Here is a 17,860-nt window from a genome sequence, read left to right on the forward strand (position 1 = left end):
ATGAGCGTGGAGAGAGACTTTCCGGACTCTCTTGTTATAATTCTTGGTGATTTTAACAAAGGGAATCTCAGTCAGGAATTACCAAAATACAAACAGTTTAATACAAACAGACTTAAACGCTCTAAACCTGTTGTGAGGACGTCTAAAGTGTGGAGCAATAAAGCTGTAGAGGAGCTACGCGCGTGCTTGGCCACCACGGAGTGGGATATGTTTGAGGCTTCAACAGACAGTCTAGATGACTACACGGACACTGTGACGTCATATATTCATTTCTATGAAGACAGTATCATCCCACAGCGTACCAGGGTGAGATATAACAATGACAAGCCCTGGTTCACACCTAAACTCCAGCAGCTCCGTCAGCAGAAAGAGGTGGCTTTCAGAGAAGGAGACAGAGACAGCTATAGAGGTGCAAAGTACAGATTTAGCAAGGAGGTGGCAAAGGCTAAATCCATGTACAGTTCACGTCTGCAGCAAAGGTTCTCTGCCAACGACTCGGCCTCTGTGTGGAGGGGGCTGAAAGAGATCACCAACTACAAGCCCAAAGCACCTCGTTCTATTGACGACCTCAAGCTGGCCAACGACCTGAACGTCTTCTATTCACGGTTTGAAGACAAGGACTCACACCTCCCCACCCCCCACACAACTGGATATTCAAACACTCTGGACCTCCCCCCTCTCACTGCTGCCCTCCCCACGCCCCCTGTTGCCCTCTCGGTCCAAGAGGAGGACGTGAGGAGACATTTCAAAAGGCTGAATCCACGTAAGGCCCCGGGCCCAGACTGTGTCTCTCCTGCCACCCTGAGACACTGCGCTGATGAGCTGGACCCAGTCTTCACGGGGATCTTCAACACCTCCCTGGAGTCATGCCATGTTCCAGTCTGTTTCAAGTCCTCAATCATAGTTCCAGTCCCCAAGAAACCACGCATCACTGGACTTAATGACTACAGGCCTGTGGCTCTCACGTCTGTAGTCATGAAGACCTTTGAAAGCCTGGTATTATCCCACCTGAAGTCCATCACCGACCCCCTCCTGGACCCCCTGCAGTTTGCCTACAGAGCCAACAGGTCTGTAGATGACGCCATAAACCTGGCCCTGCACTCCATCCTGCAGCACCTGGACTCCCCAGGAACCTACGCTAGGATCCTGTTTGTGAACTTCAGCTCTGCATTCAACACCATCCTTCCAGCTTTGCTCCAGGACAAGCTTTCTCTGCTCCACGTGCCCAACTCCACCTGCAGGTGGATCACAGACTTCCTGACGGACCGGAGTCAGCGTGTGAGGCTGGGAAAAAATGTCTCGAACACTCGGCTTCTCAGCACAGGATCTCCACAGGGCTGTGTCCTTTCCCCTCTACACTAACTGCTGCACCTCCAGCCACGACTCTGTAAAGCTCATCAAGTTTGCGGAAGACACCACCCTCATCGGACTCATTTCGGATGGGGATGAGTCTGCCTACAGGAGGGAGGTGGGCCGGCTGGTGACCTGGTGCAGCAGCAACAACTTGGAGCTCAACGCCCAGAAAACAGTGGAGATGATCGTGGACTTCAGGAAAGCCACAGCCCCCTCGCCTTCACCAACAGCCCCATCACCACTGTGGTCTGTCACCGCTTCCTCGGCACCACCATCACCCAGGACCTCAAGTGGGAGTCAACCATCAGCTCCCTCATCAAGAAGGCCCAGCAGAGGATGTACTTCCTGCGGCAGCTGAAGAAGGCCAAGCTGCCTGTCCAGCTGATGGTGCAGTTCTACACGGCCATCATCGAGTCCATCCTCTGCTCCTCCATCACGGTGTGGTACGCCGGGGCCACAGCCAGGGACAGACACAGACTGCAGCGCATTGTGGCCTCTGCTGAGAAGGTGATCGGCTGTAGCCTTCCATCTCTCCACGACCTACACGTCTCCAGGACTCTGGGCCGAGCAGGTCGGATCACAGCTGACCCTTCTCACCCTGCACACGGTCTGTTCAAACCACTCCCCTCGGGCAGGAGGCTATGGTCCATCCGGACCAGAACCTCCCGCCATAAGAACAGTTTCTTCCCCTCTGCCGTTAGACTCATGAACTCCTCATAACTCAGTCACCTTAAGCTTAACTCTGTCACTTTATCATCTTATCACAGGTCACTTTAGACAGTGTACTTTGGTTTTTAATTGCACTCCTCCCACTGCACTGTTTTTTCTGTTTCTCTGTTTTTCTGTTGCACACAGCCTTTCATATTTCATATTTCTTTTTTTTTATCTTAGATTTTATCTTATTTTGACACATATGTTATATTTTATCTTAGCATTTTATCTCTTCTTAATGTTGCACCATTGTACCAAAGCAAATTCCTAGTCTGTGAATCTGTTCACTGGCAATGGCAATAAACTTCTTCTGATTCTGATTTATCTCTTCTAGATTGGACTACTGCAATGTTCTATTTTCTGGTTTACTGCAGTCCAGCATTAGGGCTCTCCAGTTGGTTCAAAATGCTGCTGCCAGACATTTGACACGAAGCAGAGCGTTTTAACACATTACACCCATTTTGGCATCTCTTCACTGGCGTCCTGTCCCAGTGAGATCAGACTTTAAGATTCTTCTACTAGCTTATAATATTGTTCAGGGACTGGCAACTCCCTACTTAACTGACGTAATTAAACCCTACGTACCGGCCCGGGCTTCGCTTTCTCAGGGTGCAGGACTACTTAAGAAGTCTGCGGGTCACAGAGCTTTCTCTTATCATGCCCCTGTTCTGTGGAATGATCTCCCTGCATTAATAAAACAGTCAGATTCTATAGAGACTTTCAAGTCCAAACTTAAGACGTACTTATTTTCCCTTTTGTATGGCTAGCATACTGGCATAGTATGTTACTATGCTTTTTACTCTTTGAATTCATTTTTTTAGGAAACAGAGTGGGCTTCGGCCTCAACTTTATCTAAAGTCTGGGTCTTTTAGTGAAGCTTAGGGCTTGTGGCCAGGGATCACCTTAGTATTTCTTCTGTTTTTCTTGTTGCTTAATGCTGACAAATTATACTGTATTTGCTGTCTTTCTGATGCCTGATTCTGTTTTTTTTTTTGTTTTTTTTCTCTTTGTTTGAGGTGTGGCTCTATCCAAAGATGGGTGTGGTGTCTGTTTCTGAAACCCTTGTCTGCACTGGCAACATTTCCTGTATATTTGTTTTGTGAATTGTTTTGTAATTTGTCTGTAGCATGGCCCAAGCAGAGGGTCAGCCCTTTGAATCTGGTCTGCTTGAGGTTTCTTCCTCAGAGGGAGTTTTTCCTTGCCACTGTCGCCTGTGTGCTTGCTCTGGGAGTTGGTAAGGTTAGACCTTATTTGTGTGAAGCGCCTTGAGGCAACTTTGTGATTTGGTGCTATATAAATTGAAATTGAAGCATCATCAGTCAGCAGTAAATGTCTTTGAACAAACTCACTGTTCTGCTCATTTATTTTGTCCCATCAGTTCCGGCGAGGTGCGCAGTCTGTGGGCCCAACTTCGCCGAGACGAGCCACATATCTTAGCCAATTTTGAGGACTTCCTGGCCAGAGTAGCATCTCAGATTATAGAAGCCAACCAGGAGAAGACTGAGATGGAGAGTGCACTCAAAAGGTCAAGACATGTTTCTGCTGATTATCAGTCAACTTCAGAGATCATCACAGAAGTGTTGCATTATTATGAGCGAAGTGGTGCGAAGCTCACTCATGGTACAGGGAGCCCTAAACAGGAAGTACCAAATTTTAAATCCATACTAAAACAGGAAATGTTCAAATGTCAAACACTTCCTGGATTGACAGACGAGATCCCATGGAATCTCACGGGAACTCAGTGGTAAGCTCACACTCAAACAGGAAGTGCCAAATTTTCAGTCACAGTGAAACAGCAAATGTCAAATGTTGAACAATTCCTGGCATGGGTGGAGCTAGAGTGGAGGCCAGGGTTACACTGTACTCCCCTGAAATGTGATTGGACACAAATGATTGACATGTCACGGCACCGGACATCTGGTTGAAAGAGCTGCATTTTGAAATTAGTGAGTCACATTGACTGCTAGGTTCCTCCTGTCCAGTAGTTAGTGTTGTGTACCACAAAAAGTTCTAATCCACCTTAGTAGAAGAACAAAAATATTTACCTCAGCTTTGAACTGAACACATTATTTGAACCATGGACCAGTAATGACACCAAACTTATATTGGTGAGTAAATTACCATATTTTATGCCAGAAATGAGGACCATGTTGTTAAAAGCAGCAATTCTCCATTGATTTGGGTTGCCTTATATACACATGTTTAAGCTAACAGACAGCAGCTGGTTCATGCTCTGTTGGCTTATTCATGCAGCAGATAACTGAAATAATCCTTCAAATGGTGACACAAGTATCAAATACAGCTTAGACACTACACTATAAAAAAAAAACCTGACTGGCCACTTGAATTTTCAATAGGCAGCCAGGTAAGGGTCAGTGAGGTAAAAGCAGCAAGAATGGTGACAAAGGTCTATTGACCCCTACCTGGCTGCCGATTGAAAATTCAAGTGGCCAATCAGTTTTTTTAAAAAGAGCTCAAGTCTATGAATTATTTGTGTCAGATTTGATGTTTGTATCACCATTTGCAGGATTCCACTTTAAATATTCTCTTATCTGCTGCTTATGTAAGATGCTGCTCCTCAGTGTTTCTCAGTTGTCCTCAAAAGTATTGGAACACTCGGTATTTCACACATTTTAATTTGTTTATTCCATTTCAAATACATTTTTTCTCCAAATTATCTTCCTAAACTCAAACTGAAAGCAAATCTCTACAAGTTTATATAAATTAATTAAAAATATATAAAATCCAGCTTCCTGATGAAGTGATGTAGAAGATGATTTTCTTAAAAAGAAGACCTGAAAGTTCAGCTACAATTTGCCAGAAAGTACATTTAATAATATTGCACAACCTCTGTAATTTTCAGAATTTGAAGGCAAGTACCAGTGAATCAAACTGAATCCAACCTTTTCATAACAACATTAACATCAACCTATCGACCGGGTAGTAGTACATTTGGGTCAGTCCAGGACTCCGTGTGCCGATATCGTTATATCTATTACTTTAAAGTTTATCCCCTTGTATCTCTTAATTTTTTCAGCCCTATTTCACATGTGTATATATTACACATGAGTTACTGTGGATAATTTTGAATATGTTAAACTTTTATTGTTACAGAAAAGCAGCGACGCATGATGATGAGATTAAATGCCTTTATGAAGAAATGGAGCAGCAAATAACCAATGAAAAGGACAAAATTGTTCTGCAGGTATAAACCCTTCAGTGATTTCCAGACAGAAGTTATTCTGTGAAATATTGCATGTGTCCATCCTTCTTCTCACCTTTGACCTTTGCCCTCTTTTATGTCTGTGGTGAAGGATGTCGAGCGGTTTCAGTCTCGCAGTCAAGACCTGGAGCTGCAGTTGTCTGGTAAGGAGAAGGAGCTGGATCAACTGTTTCAGAAACAGAAGAGGGTAAGTGAGACCTACTGAAGTCTCTGAGAGTGAACTACATAGACCCACACAATGTACACATTATAACAACTCAGGATTGGTATTACTGCCATAGTGACAAATACGACGGCATTACTTGAGGCCTTTATGCAAACAAATGTATATTTAAATGAGCTTCGTAATTGAACTTGAATAAATTCCGGGTTGTTCACATTGTTGTGACTGGAGAGTGATTTTGTAACATGTCAGAGGTGGATCACACTGCCTGTCTGATTATTGAATGAGGCTCATAAACAAACTAAATCCTGCAACGTTTACGGTGTTGTTGTTTTTTTTTGTTTTGTTTTGTTTTTTCTCTTTGGTCTCCAGTTGGAGCATCAGTGTCAGGAGCTGCACAGTGAGCAGCATGTGACCAAAGTGGAGAATGTGAAACTAAAGCACACAAATGAAGAGCTGGCACGGGAGCTGGAGCACATGAGCCAGGAGCTGATGTTGGCACAGGAACAGCTGAGTCTGTTGCAGGAGCACTCCACACGCCTGCACGAGGAGAAGGAGATGTGAGTCATGCTTCATCTTACAGGCCTATTTATTTATTTAATCAGCCCATTCAGGAATACGTATTTGCTCATTTTTTCTTGTGCATGCACAGTGTCCACAGGTTGTCAGAAGGTAGCCGTCGCGCTGTCAGTGAGCCACAGCTAGCTTGAGCAAAAGCTCTCTTTTATGTTTTTCACTTGAATCAAACTATTGAACACAAATCATAGAATTTGGTGAAATGGTTTGATGTGGGAGGAGATAACTGACCAAAGCAGAGATTTGCTATTTTAATAAATGTGCTTTTAGTGCTGCTTATGGCTATATGATTCTTGACTTTCTGTGTATAACATACACTTACATACACTCACCTGTCACTTCATTAGGTACACCTCGCTTATACTGGTTCGGGTCCTCTTCTGCTTTTAGGACCGTAAAAAACAAAAGAGGGCCTGAACCAGTATGCCTCATGGATCTGGCAAGGTGCTGGAAAGATTTTTCAGATTTGGGCCCATATTGACATGATCCATGTTCACATGTTGTTCACTAAATGTTTTCTTGATGATTCTCTGTAGATTCTTGAAGTTGTCATGAGTGGAAGTCCCAGTAGATCACAAGTTCATAAGACTCAAACTGCCCCATCTAGCAGCAACAACCACGCCATGGTCCAAATCATTAAAATCACCCTTCTTCACCATTTCTTATGTTGTGTTTGATTTACAGCAGATCTTTTGAAGTTGTATGACTACCAGATTGTCCGAGTATAAGTTCCACCCGTTTAAAAAATGCCTCTTGAAGATGATAAGCCCATACACAAGTCGCACTGGAGTGTTGTCACACCTATTTTCTGTATTATCAGCTCTTTAATTTGGGATTTTATTGTTTTTATGCATTGTTGAAGTGTATTTTTTATTCTTTTATTATTAGAATTTATTTTGTTTAGTCCTGTATAAGCAGTCAGTATATTTACTTTTATGAAAAATGAACGTGTGGTATTTCGGAAACAAGTCACACTGTAGTATAAATCGCAGGGCCTTCCACACTAGTTAAAAAAAAAAACAAAACAGAAAAAAGCACAACTTATACCCTGGAAAGTACAGTAAATGCATTGAATTTCTGCTGTGTGACTGACTGTTTTTTGATATTTGCTATAATCTGCAGATGAACTATTGTACACAATGTTGTGCCTCAGTGTAGACTGTGCTCACTTTGAGTTTGTCAAATAGTACAGTGCATGCATCTTAAACATAATATAGAGTTGTTCTTGTGTGACCTTTCTGTATTTACACAGTCTTAAAGGAAATGTAAGCACAATGTGTACTGGGTCTTTTCAGTTATAGCATATTAGTAACTGTGCATTTCTGTTCAACACAGGGAAATCTACAAACTGACTGAGGGACTTCAGAGAGAGAGAGCAAGTTTGCTCAAACAGTTGGACCTGCTGAGGTACAGATCAGAACACAAATACTCCACCTGTTTTATGTGGTGAAGCACTCTATAGAAATGCAACGCTGACGGTGATCTTGTGATTAACGTCTGTGGCACGCAGTTAGAGCAGTGTTTTCAGTGGTGTGTATCACGGTGTTATCTCCATACTTTGCCTCCTACTAGTGAAACGCTTACAATACAAAGTGGGAGTAATTATGTCCTGAGCATCGAAATGTGTTTAGAATAAAGACATGTTGAGCACATAAGCTGCTTTTCAGAAATTCTCCACTTAACGCTCAATTGGCCATAATGATGAGTTGCTGGAGCTGCTCAGACGGCTGGGAAACAGAGCAGACATCCTGCTCCAGCAGGTCAAGCATTCACAGAGCCTGCTACTGCCAACTTGAGACCACTGCTGCCGAGAACGTGACTTGCCGTGGAAAACCGTCCTTTGAATGTTACAGAGCGCTGTGTGCAGGGGCGCACTCATTAGCGGTCCATTGTCAAACACCAAACAATGCTTAGTGTTTGATTTTTAGATGTATGTAAAACACAGCGTTAAACTGTCTGTCAACATTAAACTGTCTGTCAACGTTAAACAGTTCTATAAAGTGAAAACACTGCAGCTATTCCGTCCTCAGCATCAGGATTTCTTTATTTCCAGGGAAATGAACAAACATTTACGTGATGAAAAAGACATGTGCTTTCAGGTATGTGCCATCTGTTTTATCACTTTATTATTATTTTTTTTTCTGCGCCTGTCAGAGCCGGTGAATTCTACACACTGTACACAAACAATATCCAGGTGGTGTTCCGACTATGCTGCTATGCAGGTGCACCCGAACTAACCAAAGTGTTGGTTAAAATAGCTGGAACAAGCAGAGAAATCTGTTGCTTTATGTTTCCCTGCTGCTGGAAAGGATCTGTGCAAAGTGACGACTGAGGACATAGTTTCCTGAAAATTATCACGCTGAGGTAAACTGTTTGGGAATTCAAGTTTTCACTAAGTAAAGATGTTATATAACTCTGTTTCTGATCTTTGTCTCCTCTGTGCACAAAATAAACTGCAGCTGCATGTAAATGTTGCTATAAGACTAAATGGAGAACAGTTTTCATCTTACATTCACTCAAATGAAAAAATAAATTATAACTTGGCAATAGAAGTCAATCAATCAATCAATCAATCAATTTTTTTTATATAGCGCCAAATCACAACAAACAGTTGCCCCAAGGCGCTTTATATTGTAAGGCAAGGCCATACAATAATTATGTAAAACCCCAACGGTCAAAACGACCCCCTGTGAGCAAGCACTTGGCTACACTGGGAAGGAAAAACTCCCTTTTAACAGGAAGAAACCTCCAGCAGAACCAGGCTCAGGGAGGGGCAGTCTTCTGCTGGGACTGGTTGGGGCTGAGGGAGAGAACCAGGAAAAAGACATGCTGTGGAGGGGAGCAGAGATCGATCACTAATAATTAAATGCAGAGTGGTGCATACAGAGCAAAAAGAGAAAGAAACAGTGCATCATGGGAACCCCCCAGCAGTCTACGTCTATAGCAGCATAACTAAGGGATGGTTCAGGGTCACCTGATCCAGCCCTAACTATAAGCTTTAGCAAAAAGGAAAGTTTTAAGCCTAATCTTAAAAGTAGAGAGGGTGTCTGTCTCCCTGATCTGAATTGGGAGCTGGTTCCACAGGAGAGGAGCCTGAAAGCTGAAGGCTCTGCCTCCCATTCTACTCTTACAAACCCTAGGAACTACAAGTAAGCCTGCAGTCTGAGAGCGAAGCGCTCTATTGGGGTGATATGGTACTACGAGGTCCCTAAGATAAGATGGGACCTGATTATTCAAAACCTTATAAGTAAGAAGAAGAATTTTAAATTCTATTCTAGAATTAACAGGAAGCCAATGAAGAGAGGCCAATATGGGTGAGATATGCTCTCTCCTTCTAGTCCCCGTCAGTACTCTAGCTGCAGCATTTTGAATTAACTGAAGGCTTTTTAGGGAACTTTTAGGACAACCTGATAATAATGAATTACAATAGTCCAGCCTAGAGGAAATAAATGCATGAATTAGTTTTTCAGCATCACTCTGAGACAAGACCTTTCTGATTTTAGAGATATTGCGTAAATGCAAAAAAGCAGTCCTACATATTTGTTTAATATGCGCTTTGAATGACATATCCTGATCAAAAATGACTCCAAGATTTCTCACAGTATTACTAGAGGTCAGGGTAATGCCATCCACAGTAAGGATCTGGTTAGACACCATGTTTCTAAGATTTGTGGGGCCAAGTACAATAACTTCAGTTTTATCTGAGTTTAAAAGCAGGAAATTAGAGGTCATCCATGTCTTTATGTCTGTAAGACAATCCTGCAGTTTAGCTAATTGGTGTGTGTTGTCTGGCTTCATGGATAGATAAAGCTGGGTATCATCTGCGTAACAATGAAAATTTAAGCAATACCGTCTAATAATACTGCCTAAGGGAAGCATATATAAAGTGAATAAAATTGGTCCTAGCACAGAACCTTGTGGAACTCCATAATTAACTTTAGTCTGTGAAGAAGATTCCCCATTTACATGAACAAATTGTAATCTATTAGACAAATATGATTCAAACCACCGCAGCGCAGTGCCTTTAATACCTATGGCATGCTCTAATCTCTGTAATAAAATTTTATGGTCAACAGTATCAAAAGCAGCACTGAGGTCTAACAGAACAAGCACAGAGATGAGTCCACTGTCCGAGGCCATAAGAAGATCATTTGTAACCTTCACTAATGCTGTTTCTGTACTATGATGAATTCTAAAACCTGACTGAAACTCTTCAAATAGACCATTCCTCTGCAGATGATCAGTTAGCTGTTTTACAACTACCCTTTCAAGAATTTTTGAGAGAAAAGGAAGGTTGGAGATTGGCCTATAATTAGCTAAGATAACTGGGTCAAGTGATGGCTTTTTAAGTAATGGTTTAATTACTGCCACCTTAAAAGCCTGTGGTACATAGCCAACTAACAAAGATAGATTGATCATATTTAAGATCGAAGCATTAAATAATGGTAGGGCTTCCTTGAGCAGCCTGGTAGGAATGGGGTCTAATAAACATGTTGATGGTTTGGATGAAGTAACTAATGAAAATAACTCAGACAGAACAATCGGAGAGAAAGAGTCTAACCAAATACCGGCATCACTGAAAGCAGCCAAAGATAACGATACGTCTTTGGGATGGTTATGAGTAATTTTTTCTCTAATAGTTAAAATTTTGTTAGCAAAGAAAGTCATGAAGTCATTACTAGTTAAAGTTAATGGAATACTCAGCTCAATAGAGCTCTGACTCTTTGTCAGCCTGGCTACAGTGCTGAAAAGAAACCTGGGGTTGTTCTTATTTTCTTCAATTAGTGATGAGTAGAAAGATGTCCTAGCTTTACGGAGGGCTTTTTTATAGAGCAACAGACTCTTTTTCCAGGCTAAGTGAAGATCTTCTAAATTAGTGAGACGCCATTTCCTCTCCAACTTACGGGTTATCTGCTTTAAGCTACGAGTTTGAGAGTTATACCATGGAGTCAGACACTTCTGATTTAAAGCTCTCTTTTTCAGAGGAGCTACAGCATCCAAAGCTGTCTTCAATGAGGATGTAAAACTATTGACGAGATACTCTATCTCCCTTACAGAGTTTAGGTAGCTACTCTGCACTGTGTTGTTATATGGCATTAGAGAACATAAAGAAGGAATCATATCCTTAAACCTAGTTACAGCGCTTTCTGAAAGACTTCTAGTGTAATGAAACTTATTCCCTACTGCTGGGTAGTCCATCAGAGTAAATGTAAATGTTATTAAAAAATGATCAGACAGAAGGGAGTTTTCAGGGAATACTGTTAAGTCTTCTATTTCCATACCATAAGTCAGAACAAGATCTAAGATATGATTAAAGTGGTGGGTGGACTCATTTACTTTTTGAGCAAAGCCAATAGAGTCTAATAATAGATTAAATGCAGTGTTGAGGCTGTCATTCTCAGCATCTGTGTGGATGTTAAAATCGCCCACTATAATTATCTTATCTGAGCTAAGCACTAAGTCAGACAAAAGGTCTGAAAATTCACAGAGAAACTCACAGTAACGACCAGGTGGACGATAGATAATAACAAATAAAACTGGTTTTTGGGACTTCCAATTTGGATGGACAAGACTAAGAGACAAGCTTTCAAATGAATTAAAGCTCTGTCTGGGTTTTTGATTAATTAATAAGCTGGAATGGAAGATTGCTGCTAATCCACCGCCCCGGCCCGTGCTACGAGCATTCTGACAGTTAGTGTGACTCGGGGGTGTTGACTCATTTAAACTAACATATTCATCCTGCTGTAACCAGGTTTCTGTTAGGCAGAATAAATCAATATGTTGATCAATTATTATATCATTTACCAACAGGGACTTAGAAGAGAGAGACCTAATGTTTAATAGACCACATTTAACTGTTTTAGTCTGTGGTGCAGTTGAAGGTGCTATATTATTTTTTCTTTTTGAATTTTTATGCTTAAATAGATTTTTGCTGGTTATTGGTAGTCTGGGAGCAGGCACCGTCTCTACGGGGATGGGGCAACGAGGGGATGGCAGGGGGAGAGAAGCTGCAGAGAGGTGTGTAAGACTACAACTCTGCTTCCTGGTCCCAACCCTGGATAGTCACGGTTTGGAGGATTTAAGAAAATTAAAGAAGTAAGAAATCTTAAGAAGTAAGATCAAAATTGCTCAGAGACCACAATCATGCCAAACCCACATTTCAAAAGTTATTTTTCTTTCTAGTAGTATCATGGAAGTAGCATGGAAATTTAACCTTGACCTCGCACCTTCATCTTCAACTCATGCTCACTGAAATCATTTTCCCATCCAGAGGACCAATATTCCTGCTGAGATTGATCAAGAGCGCATCAGGAATTCCCAGCATATCTTGCTTGCATACATCTCACCTGGTTTATAAAGAAAAAGCCTCTTGAAGAGCAAAACCCATATATAAGTGGCATCTTTTCTGTCTCTCTCTCTTCAGCTCTTTAATTTGCATTGTTGCGCATTTTTATAGTGTAGTTCTTAAAATTAGTATTCTTTTGTTTAGTGCTTTATTTCCAGGTAAAGTCCCATATAAATAGTCATTATAATTATTACTATTAATAATAAATGTGTGATTTTTCAGTATATGTCACATTTTTCAAAAACTTCTCTGTAAAATATGGTACATGGGTACATGTGAACTCAAAAGCCAAAATGTTTAAAATAATATAGAATGGATCTTGACTTAATAATTTGATCAAAAGGTTGTACATGACTGTTACACACCCTCTCCCATATCCCCATTGTTGGATACACCATAAAAATATTCAGAAACATTTTGAAACTGTGGCAGGACTATGCATGCCCCCCCCAACCCACTGAAACACACACAATTCTAGTGACCACATGACCAGAATTGTTTTCCGAAGTTTGCATTGCACCTGGTGTGTTAGATCAATGATTTTTAATAATTTATTTATTTTTTGTGCAACAGAAGGCAAAGAATCCAGTGATGCCACTTCGGAAGCAGAGACCTTTAACCAGTATTGCGAAGCACACAAACAAAAACATTTTTAAAAGGTAAACCACATGCAAATGCAGAATTGCTGAATTCACAAAATTTTCTTTGAAAAATATTATGGTTGGTAGTTTGCTATTTTCCATTGGGTTAAAATATAAGTGGACCTCTGTCACATAGTTAGTTAACATCAGGTGTGTTTTGAACTGTAAAGTTGTTTCCTGTCTGCAGTGAGGATGATGATGATCTGACCAGCTCTGGGAGGCAGAGTCTCTACCGGCCATCTGGCACCGAGGAGACAATGGACAGCAGAGTGTCGCTCCATGAAGGGCAGCTCCAGAGGATCATCTCCATTGAGGAGGATCACCTCCCGCATTTGCTCCATAAAGACTTTCAGGACAAATCTATCCTTAAGGAGTGCAGTGAAGGAGAGGAAGCCTTTGAGGAGGAGAGTGCAGACTTTGTGATGAGCAGCACCGACCATTGTACATCTTCTCCCCAAGAGCATCAGTCAGTCAGAAATTTGGAAGAAATGAACACGCCCACCTCTCCTAGAGGTCAGCCTGTCGGCAAGGAGACCAGCATAAATGTAAGTGTGACGACACTTGGTGGATGTACAGCTGGAAACTACAACTGAACTTAAAATACAGTGTTTATCCTGTGCAAAGTGTGACTGATCTCTCCTTGAGGAAACAAAACCAGAACTTAGATTTAATATTTTTAGGTTTTGAAAATGGAACCCTGCACCTTTCTGTATATTAGCAATAATTTGCTGTCATTCTACACAAACTAACATTTGTGGCGCATTTAGCTGTTATTTGAAACAGTAGTTGCATAAAGTTAAACCGTCACAGCGGCAGTAATGTATAGTCACAAGTGACTTGAACTCACTTGATGCTTTAATTAAACCTGAACACGATCTCAACCGTGAAGATTAATAAAGATTAAAAATTGTGCTTTACCCACAAAATGACATCAGAATTATGATAAATGAACACAATCAGTGGATGTAGCAGTCTTTCCTCTTTAACTGGAACTCTGTTTCTAAATCAAGCACAGTATGCTAAAAATAGCTCCAAAGGAGATTTAAAAAGTTGGAGGCAGGTGTTGAGTTTCTCTCTAAGAGGACAAAATTTTGTTGTTGGCCATTTGACTAAGTGGGAATTCCCAAAACTACTCATGATCTCTGCTCTCATAATTCCTGTTTCTTCAGGAGGAAGGTGCATCTCATCCACCTGAACGCCTCTTCAAAATCATTCTGGTGGGCAACTCTAGTGTAGGAAAAACCTCCTTCCTACGACAATTTTGTGACAACTGCTTCAACTCTGGGACTTCAGCTACTGTGGGTGCGTTCTGTTCAAACACGTGTCATTTCCTGTCACCAACCAGTTGGCCCTGTAGGTGACCTCTGTGTTCACCTGCTGATGACTAATGTGTACCAGCTAGTTCAACATGGAATAAATTACATTATAAATACACATTTTCTCAGATGGAATGAGTGCAACATTACTGTTTGTCCACGTGCTGCTGTTAAGTCACAAAGCTAATACTCAAATGACATCAAATGAGAAGGTTCTACTGTTTCTCAGTGATCCAGATACTAACATGAAAGTAGGGGAAACCAGGGCACGGTGAATCAGTAGCTATATCTGCAAAACTACATATATATTTGCAGCAGTTATGCCATATTTTTTATGCATAAAGACATCCCCCTTATAAATTAGTTTTACCCTTAATGTATCCAAAAACAAAACACTAAGTGGCAAGTGAAGTCAGTTTTTTCCTATCAAAAGTAAATTTTGTAGATGTCAGTGTTTTTGTATTTATTTCTCACAACAGAGGAAAGGTGGCCCAAAAAATTATTAGTTAGAAGACTACCCCGTCCATCTGATGAGCATATGTTATGTCTTCTCCAGACTATCAGCTATTTGATAACATGACTCATGTGTCATATGCACCCGGGACACAGTGAATCGGGTCACAGTCAGTCAGCCTAGAAAGTGATTTACTAAGCCCCAGTATCACTTGGATGACAAATATTACTTGTTGAAGCTTATACATTTATTTTTCCATGAATTATTTCTATAACTTATGTATGTAAACAACTGTTTTCATGTTTAAATAGAAATTGACAATTGTATTTATAATAGTTTCTAAAGGACTTTTATCACTATATAAGACACTCACAGATTACATAGCTGGATTATAGTTTGTACTGTATATGCATCAGTATATATTTAATAATTTTAAAGAAATCTTTATAATCGTGTTTGTTTGTTTTTTCATTATATTCTAAGTTGATTCACTGTGCCCCGTGAATTAGTAATCAAAAATTTTAAAATCGATTTTAAACACCTGTAAATTACACTTGGGGAGACATAAATAAGACAGCCTTATAAACAATAACTTGCTGTATTAAATCCACAATAGAATGACTTAAACCTATGCATAATGTGTTTATGCTGCTACATAACATTTCTGATCCACTGTGCCCTGAATTCCCCTACACTTGAGCAAATTCTACTGATCATCCTTGAGATGACCAGTATAGACACCTGTCTGCATATAAGGTCCCACAGTTGACAGTGCATGTCAGAGCACAAACCAAGCATGAAGTCAAAGGAATTGTCTGCAGACCTCTGAGACAGGATTGTCTCAAGGCACAAATCTGGGGAAGGGTACAGAAACATTCCTGCTGCTTTTAAGGTCCCAATGAGCACAGTGGCCTCCATCATCTGTAAATGGAAGAAGTTTGTTTCCACCAGGACTCTTCCTAGAGCTGGCCACCCATCTAAACTAAGTGATCGGGACAGAAGGACCTTAGTCAGGGAGGTGACCAAGAACCTGATGGTCACTCAGTCAGAGCTCCAATATTCCTCTGTGGAGAGAGGAGAACCTTCCAGAAGGACAACCATCTCTGCAGTAATCCACAAATCAGGCCTGTATGGTATAGTGGCCAGACAGAAGCCACTCCTTAGTAAAAGGCACATGGCAGCCCACCTGGAGTTTGACAAAAGGCACCTGAAGGACTCTCAGCCCGAGAAACAAAATTCAAGATTGAACACTTTGGCTTGAATGCCAGGCATCATGTTTGGAGGAAACCAGGCGCCATCCCTACAGTGAAGCATGGTGGTGGCAGCATCATGCTGTGGGGATTTTTTTCAGCAGCAGGACCTGGGAGACTAGTCATGATTGAGGGAAAGATGAATGCAACAATGTACAGAGACATCCTGGATGAAAACCTGCTCCAGAGCGCTCTTGATCTCAGACTGGGGCGACTGTTCATCTTTCAGCAGGAAGATGACCCTAAACACACAGCCTTGATATCAAAGGAGTGGCTTCAGGACAACTCTGAATGTCCTTGAGTGGCCCAGCCAGAGCCCAGACCTGAATCCAATTGAACGTCTCTGGAGAGATCTGAAAATGGCTGTGCACTGACACTCCCCATCCGACCTGATGGAGCTTGAGAGGTGCTGCAAAGAGGAATGGGCAAAACTGCCCAAAGATAGATGCACCAAGCTTGCGGCATCATATTTGAGAGGACATGAGGCTGGAATTGGTACCAAACGTGCATCAACAAAGTATTGAGCAAAGGGTGTGAATACTAGTTATTATTTTTACTTTTAATAGATTTTAATGACTTTGCAAAAATAAAAAAAAACTGTTATGGAGTGTTGTGAGTAGTATTTTGAGGAGAATTTTAGTTTTTTATACTCCATTTTGGAATAAGACTGTAACATGAATACTTTCTGGATGTACTGTATTGTGTGACTATAGAGGGTTTTCATGTGACGTATTTCTATCACGTGCCAGCCTCCTTATAATCCAGAATGGAGATGGCACCTGTCCTGCAGTAAATCAGTCACGTGATTGAAAACCCTCTATATTTATTATAGCTTTTTTATTTCAGCTTTTTGTGTTGTGCTTTTGTGAAGGCATTGTGTTGATTTATGGTTTAGCTTCCAACATCAGACAGCCTGTTTAATGACTATAATTGTGTTGACTAACACTTTTTTTTGTGTGTGTTTTTACAGGCATAGACTACAGTGTAAAAACAATAACTATGGATGGCAGCCAGGTGGCACTGCAGATATGGGATACAGCAGGACAGGAGAGGTACAGTATCAACAGCAAGCAATTTTGAAAGAGCCTTATTTACAGCAGACAAGTTAAATTTTTCAGTGCAAGTTAAATTTTTCCTCATATGCATGGGAACCATAATAGCGCTGCTGAAACTGCAGGCTAAAATGTGCAATGTCATTGGTTACTTTTTCTACAACAGCAAACTTTGAGCCAATCAGAATCTCTGTATTATGTAAAGTCACTGAAAGTACCCAGACGTGGACATTTTGAGTTTCTGCAAGTTTGGTCTGTCGAACTGCGTCTGTAACATGGCAAAACAAAATTTGTTTCCATGTTCTTCTAACTTTAATTAATATATATGTTCAGAGTTTTTTGTTCTTTGCCCATTCTCATCCCTGTTTAATATAGCACATCTTAATTGCTACTTTTACCCTACTTTCATTAGAGGTCAACGGATTAATATAAGAACAGTTTCAAGTCACTGACTGAATTACCACATATCCGGAATAAGTCGTTCTGTAAAAAAAAAAAAAAAATTGTTTACAAAAAACCCTTTAAGTTTTATTGCAGAGGGGAGTCTATACACACACACACACACACACACACACACATATATATATATATATATATATATATATATATATATATATATATATATATATATACACACACACAGTGGTCCCTCGTTTATCGCGGGAGTTACGTTCTAAAAATAACCCGCAATAGGTGAAATCCGTGAAGTAGTCAGCGTTATTTTTTTTGCAATTATTATAGATGTTTTAAGGCTGTAAAACCCCTCACTACACAC

General features: G+C 40.9%; 1 protein-coding gene across 1 annotated transcript in view; it reads left to right on the top strand.

Moving 5' to 3' along the window:
• cracr2aa (calcium release activated channel regulator 2Aa) overlaps positions 1 to 17,860 on the top strand; it is a 44,818-nt gene that overhangs the window by 16,631 nt on the left and 10,327 nt on the right. The window contains exons 5-14 of the mRNA XM_034177071.1: positions 3,443 to 3,589; positions 5,179 to 5,269; positions 5,379 to 5,474; positions 5,823 to 6,010; positions 7,362 to 7,433; positions 8,080 to 8,125; positions 12,946 to 13,031; positions 13,201 to 13,558; positions 14,183 to 14,315; positions 17,004 to 17,085. Of these exons, the coding sequence (XP_034032962.1) occupies positions 3,443 to 3,589; positions 5,179 to 5,269; positions 5,379 to 5,474; positions 5,823 to 6,010; positions 7,362 to 7,433; positions 8,080 to 8,125; positions 12,946 to 13,031; positions 13,201 to 13,558; positions 14,183 to 14,315; positions 17,004 to 17,085 (1,299 nt within the window). The remainder of the gene's footprint in view (positions 1 to 3,442; positions 3,590 to 5,178; positions 5,270 to 5,378; positions 5,475 to 5,822; positions 6,011 to 7,361; positions 7,434 to 8,079; positions 8,126 to 12,945; positions 13,032 to 13,200; positions 13,559 to 14,182; positions 14,316 to 17,003; positions 17,086 to 17,860) is intronic.

This window comes from Thalassophryne amazonica, chromosome 8 (assembly GCF_902500255.1).
Source record: "Thalassophryne amazonica chromosome 8, fThaAma1.1, whole genome shotgun sequence".
Classification (NCBI taxonomy): Eukaryota; Metazoa; Chordata; class Actinopteri; order Batrachoidiformes; family Batrachoididae; genus Thalassophryne; species Thalassophryne amazonica.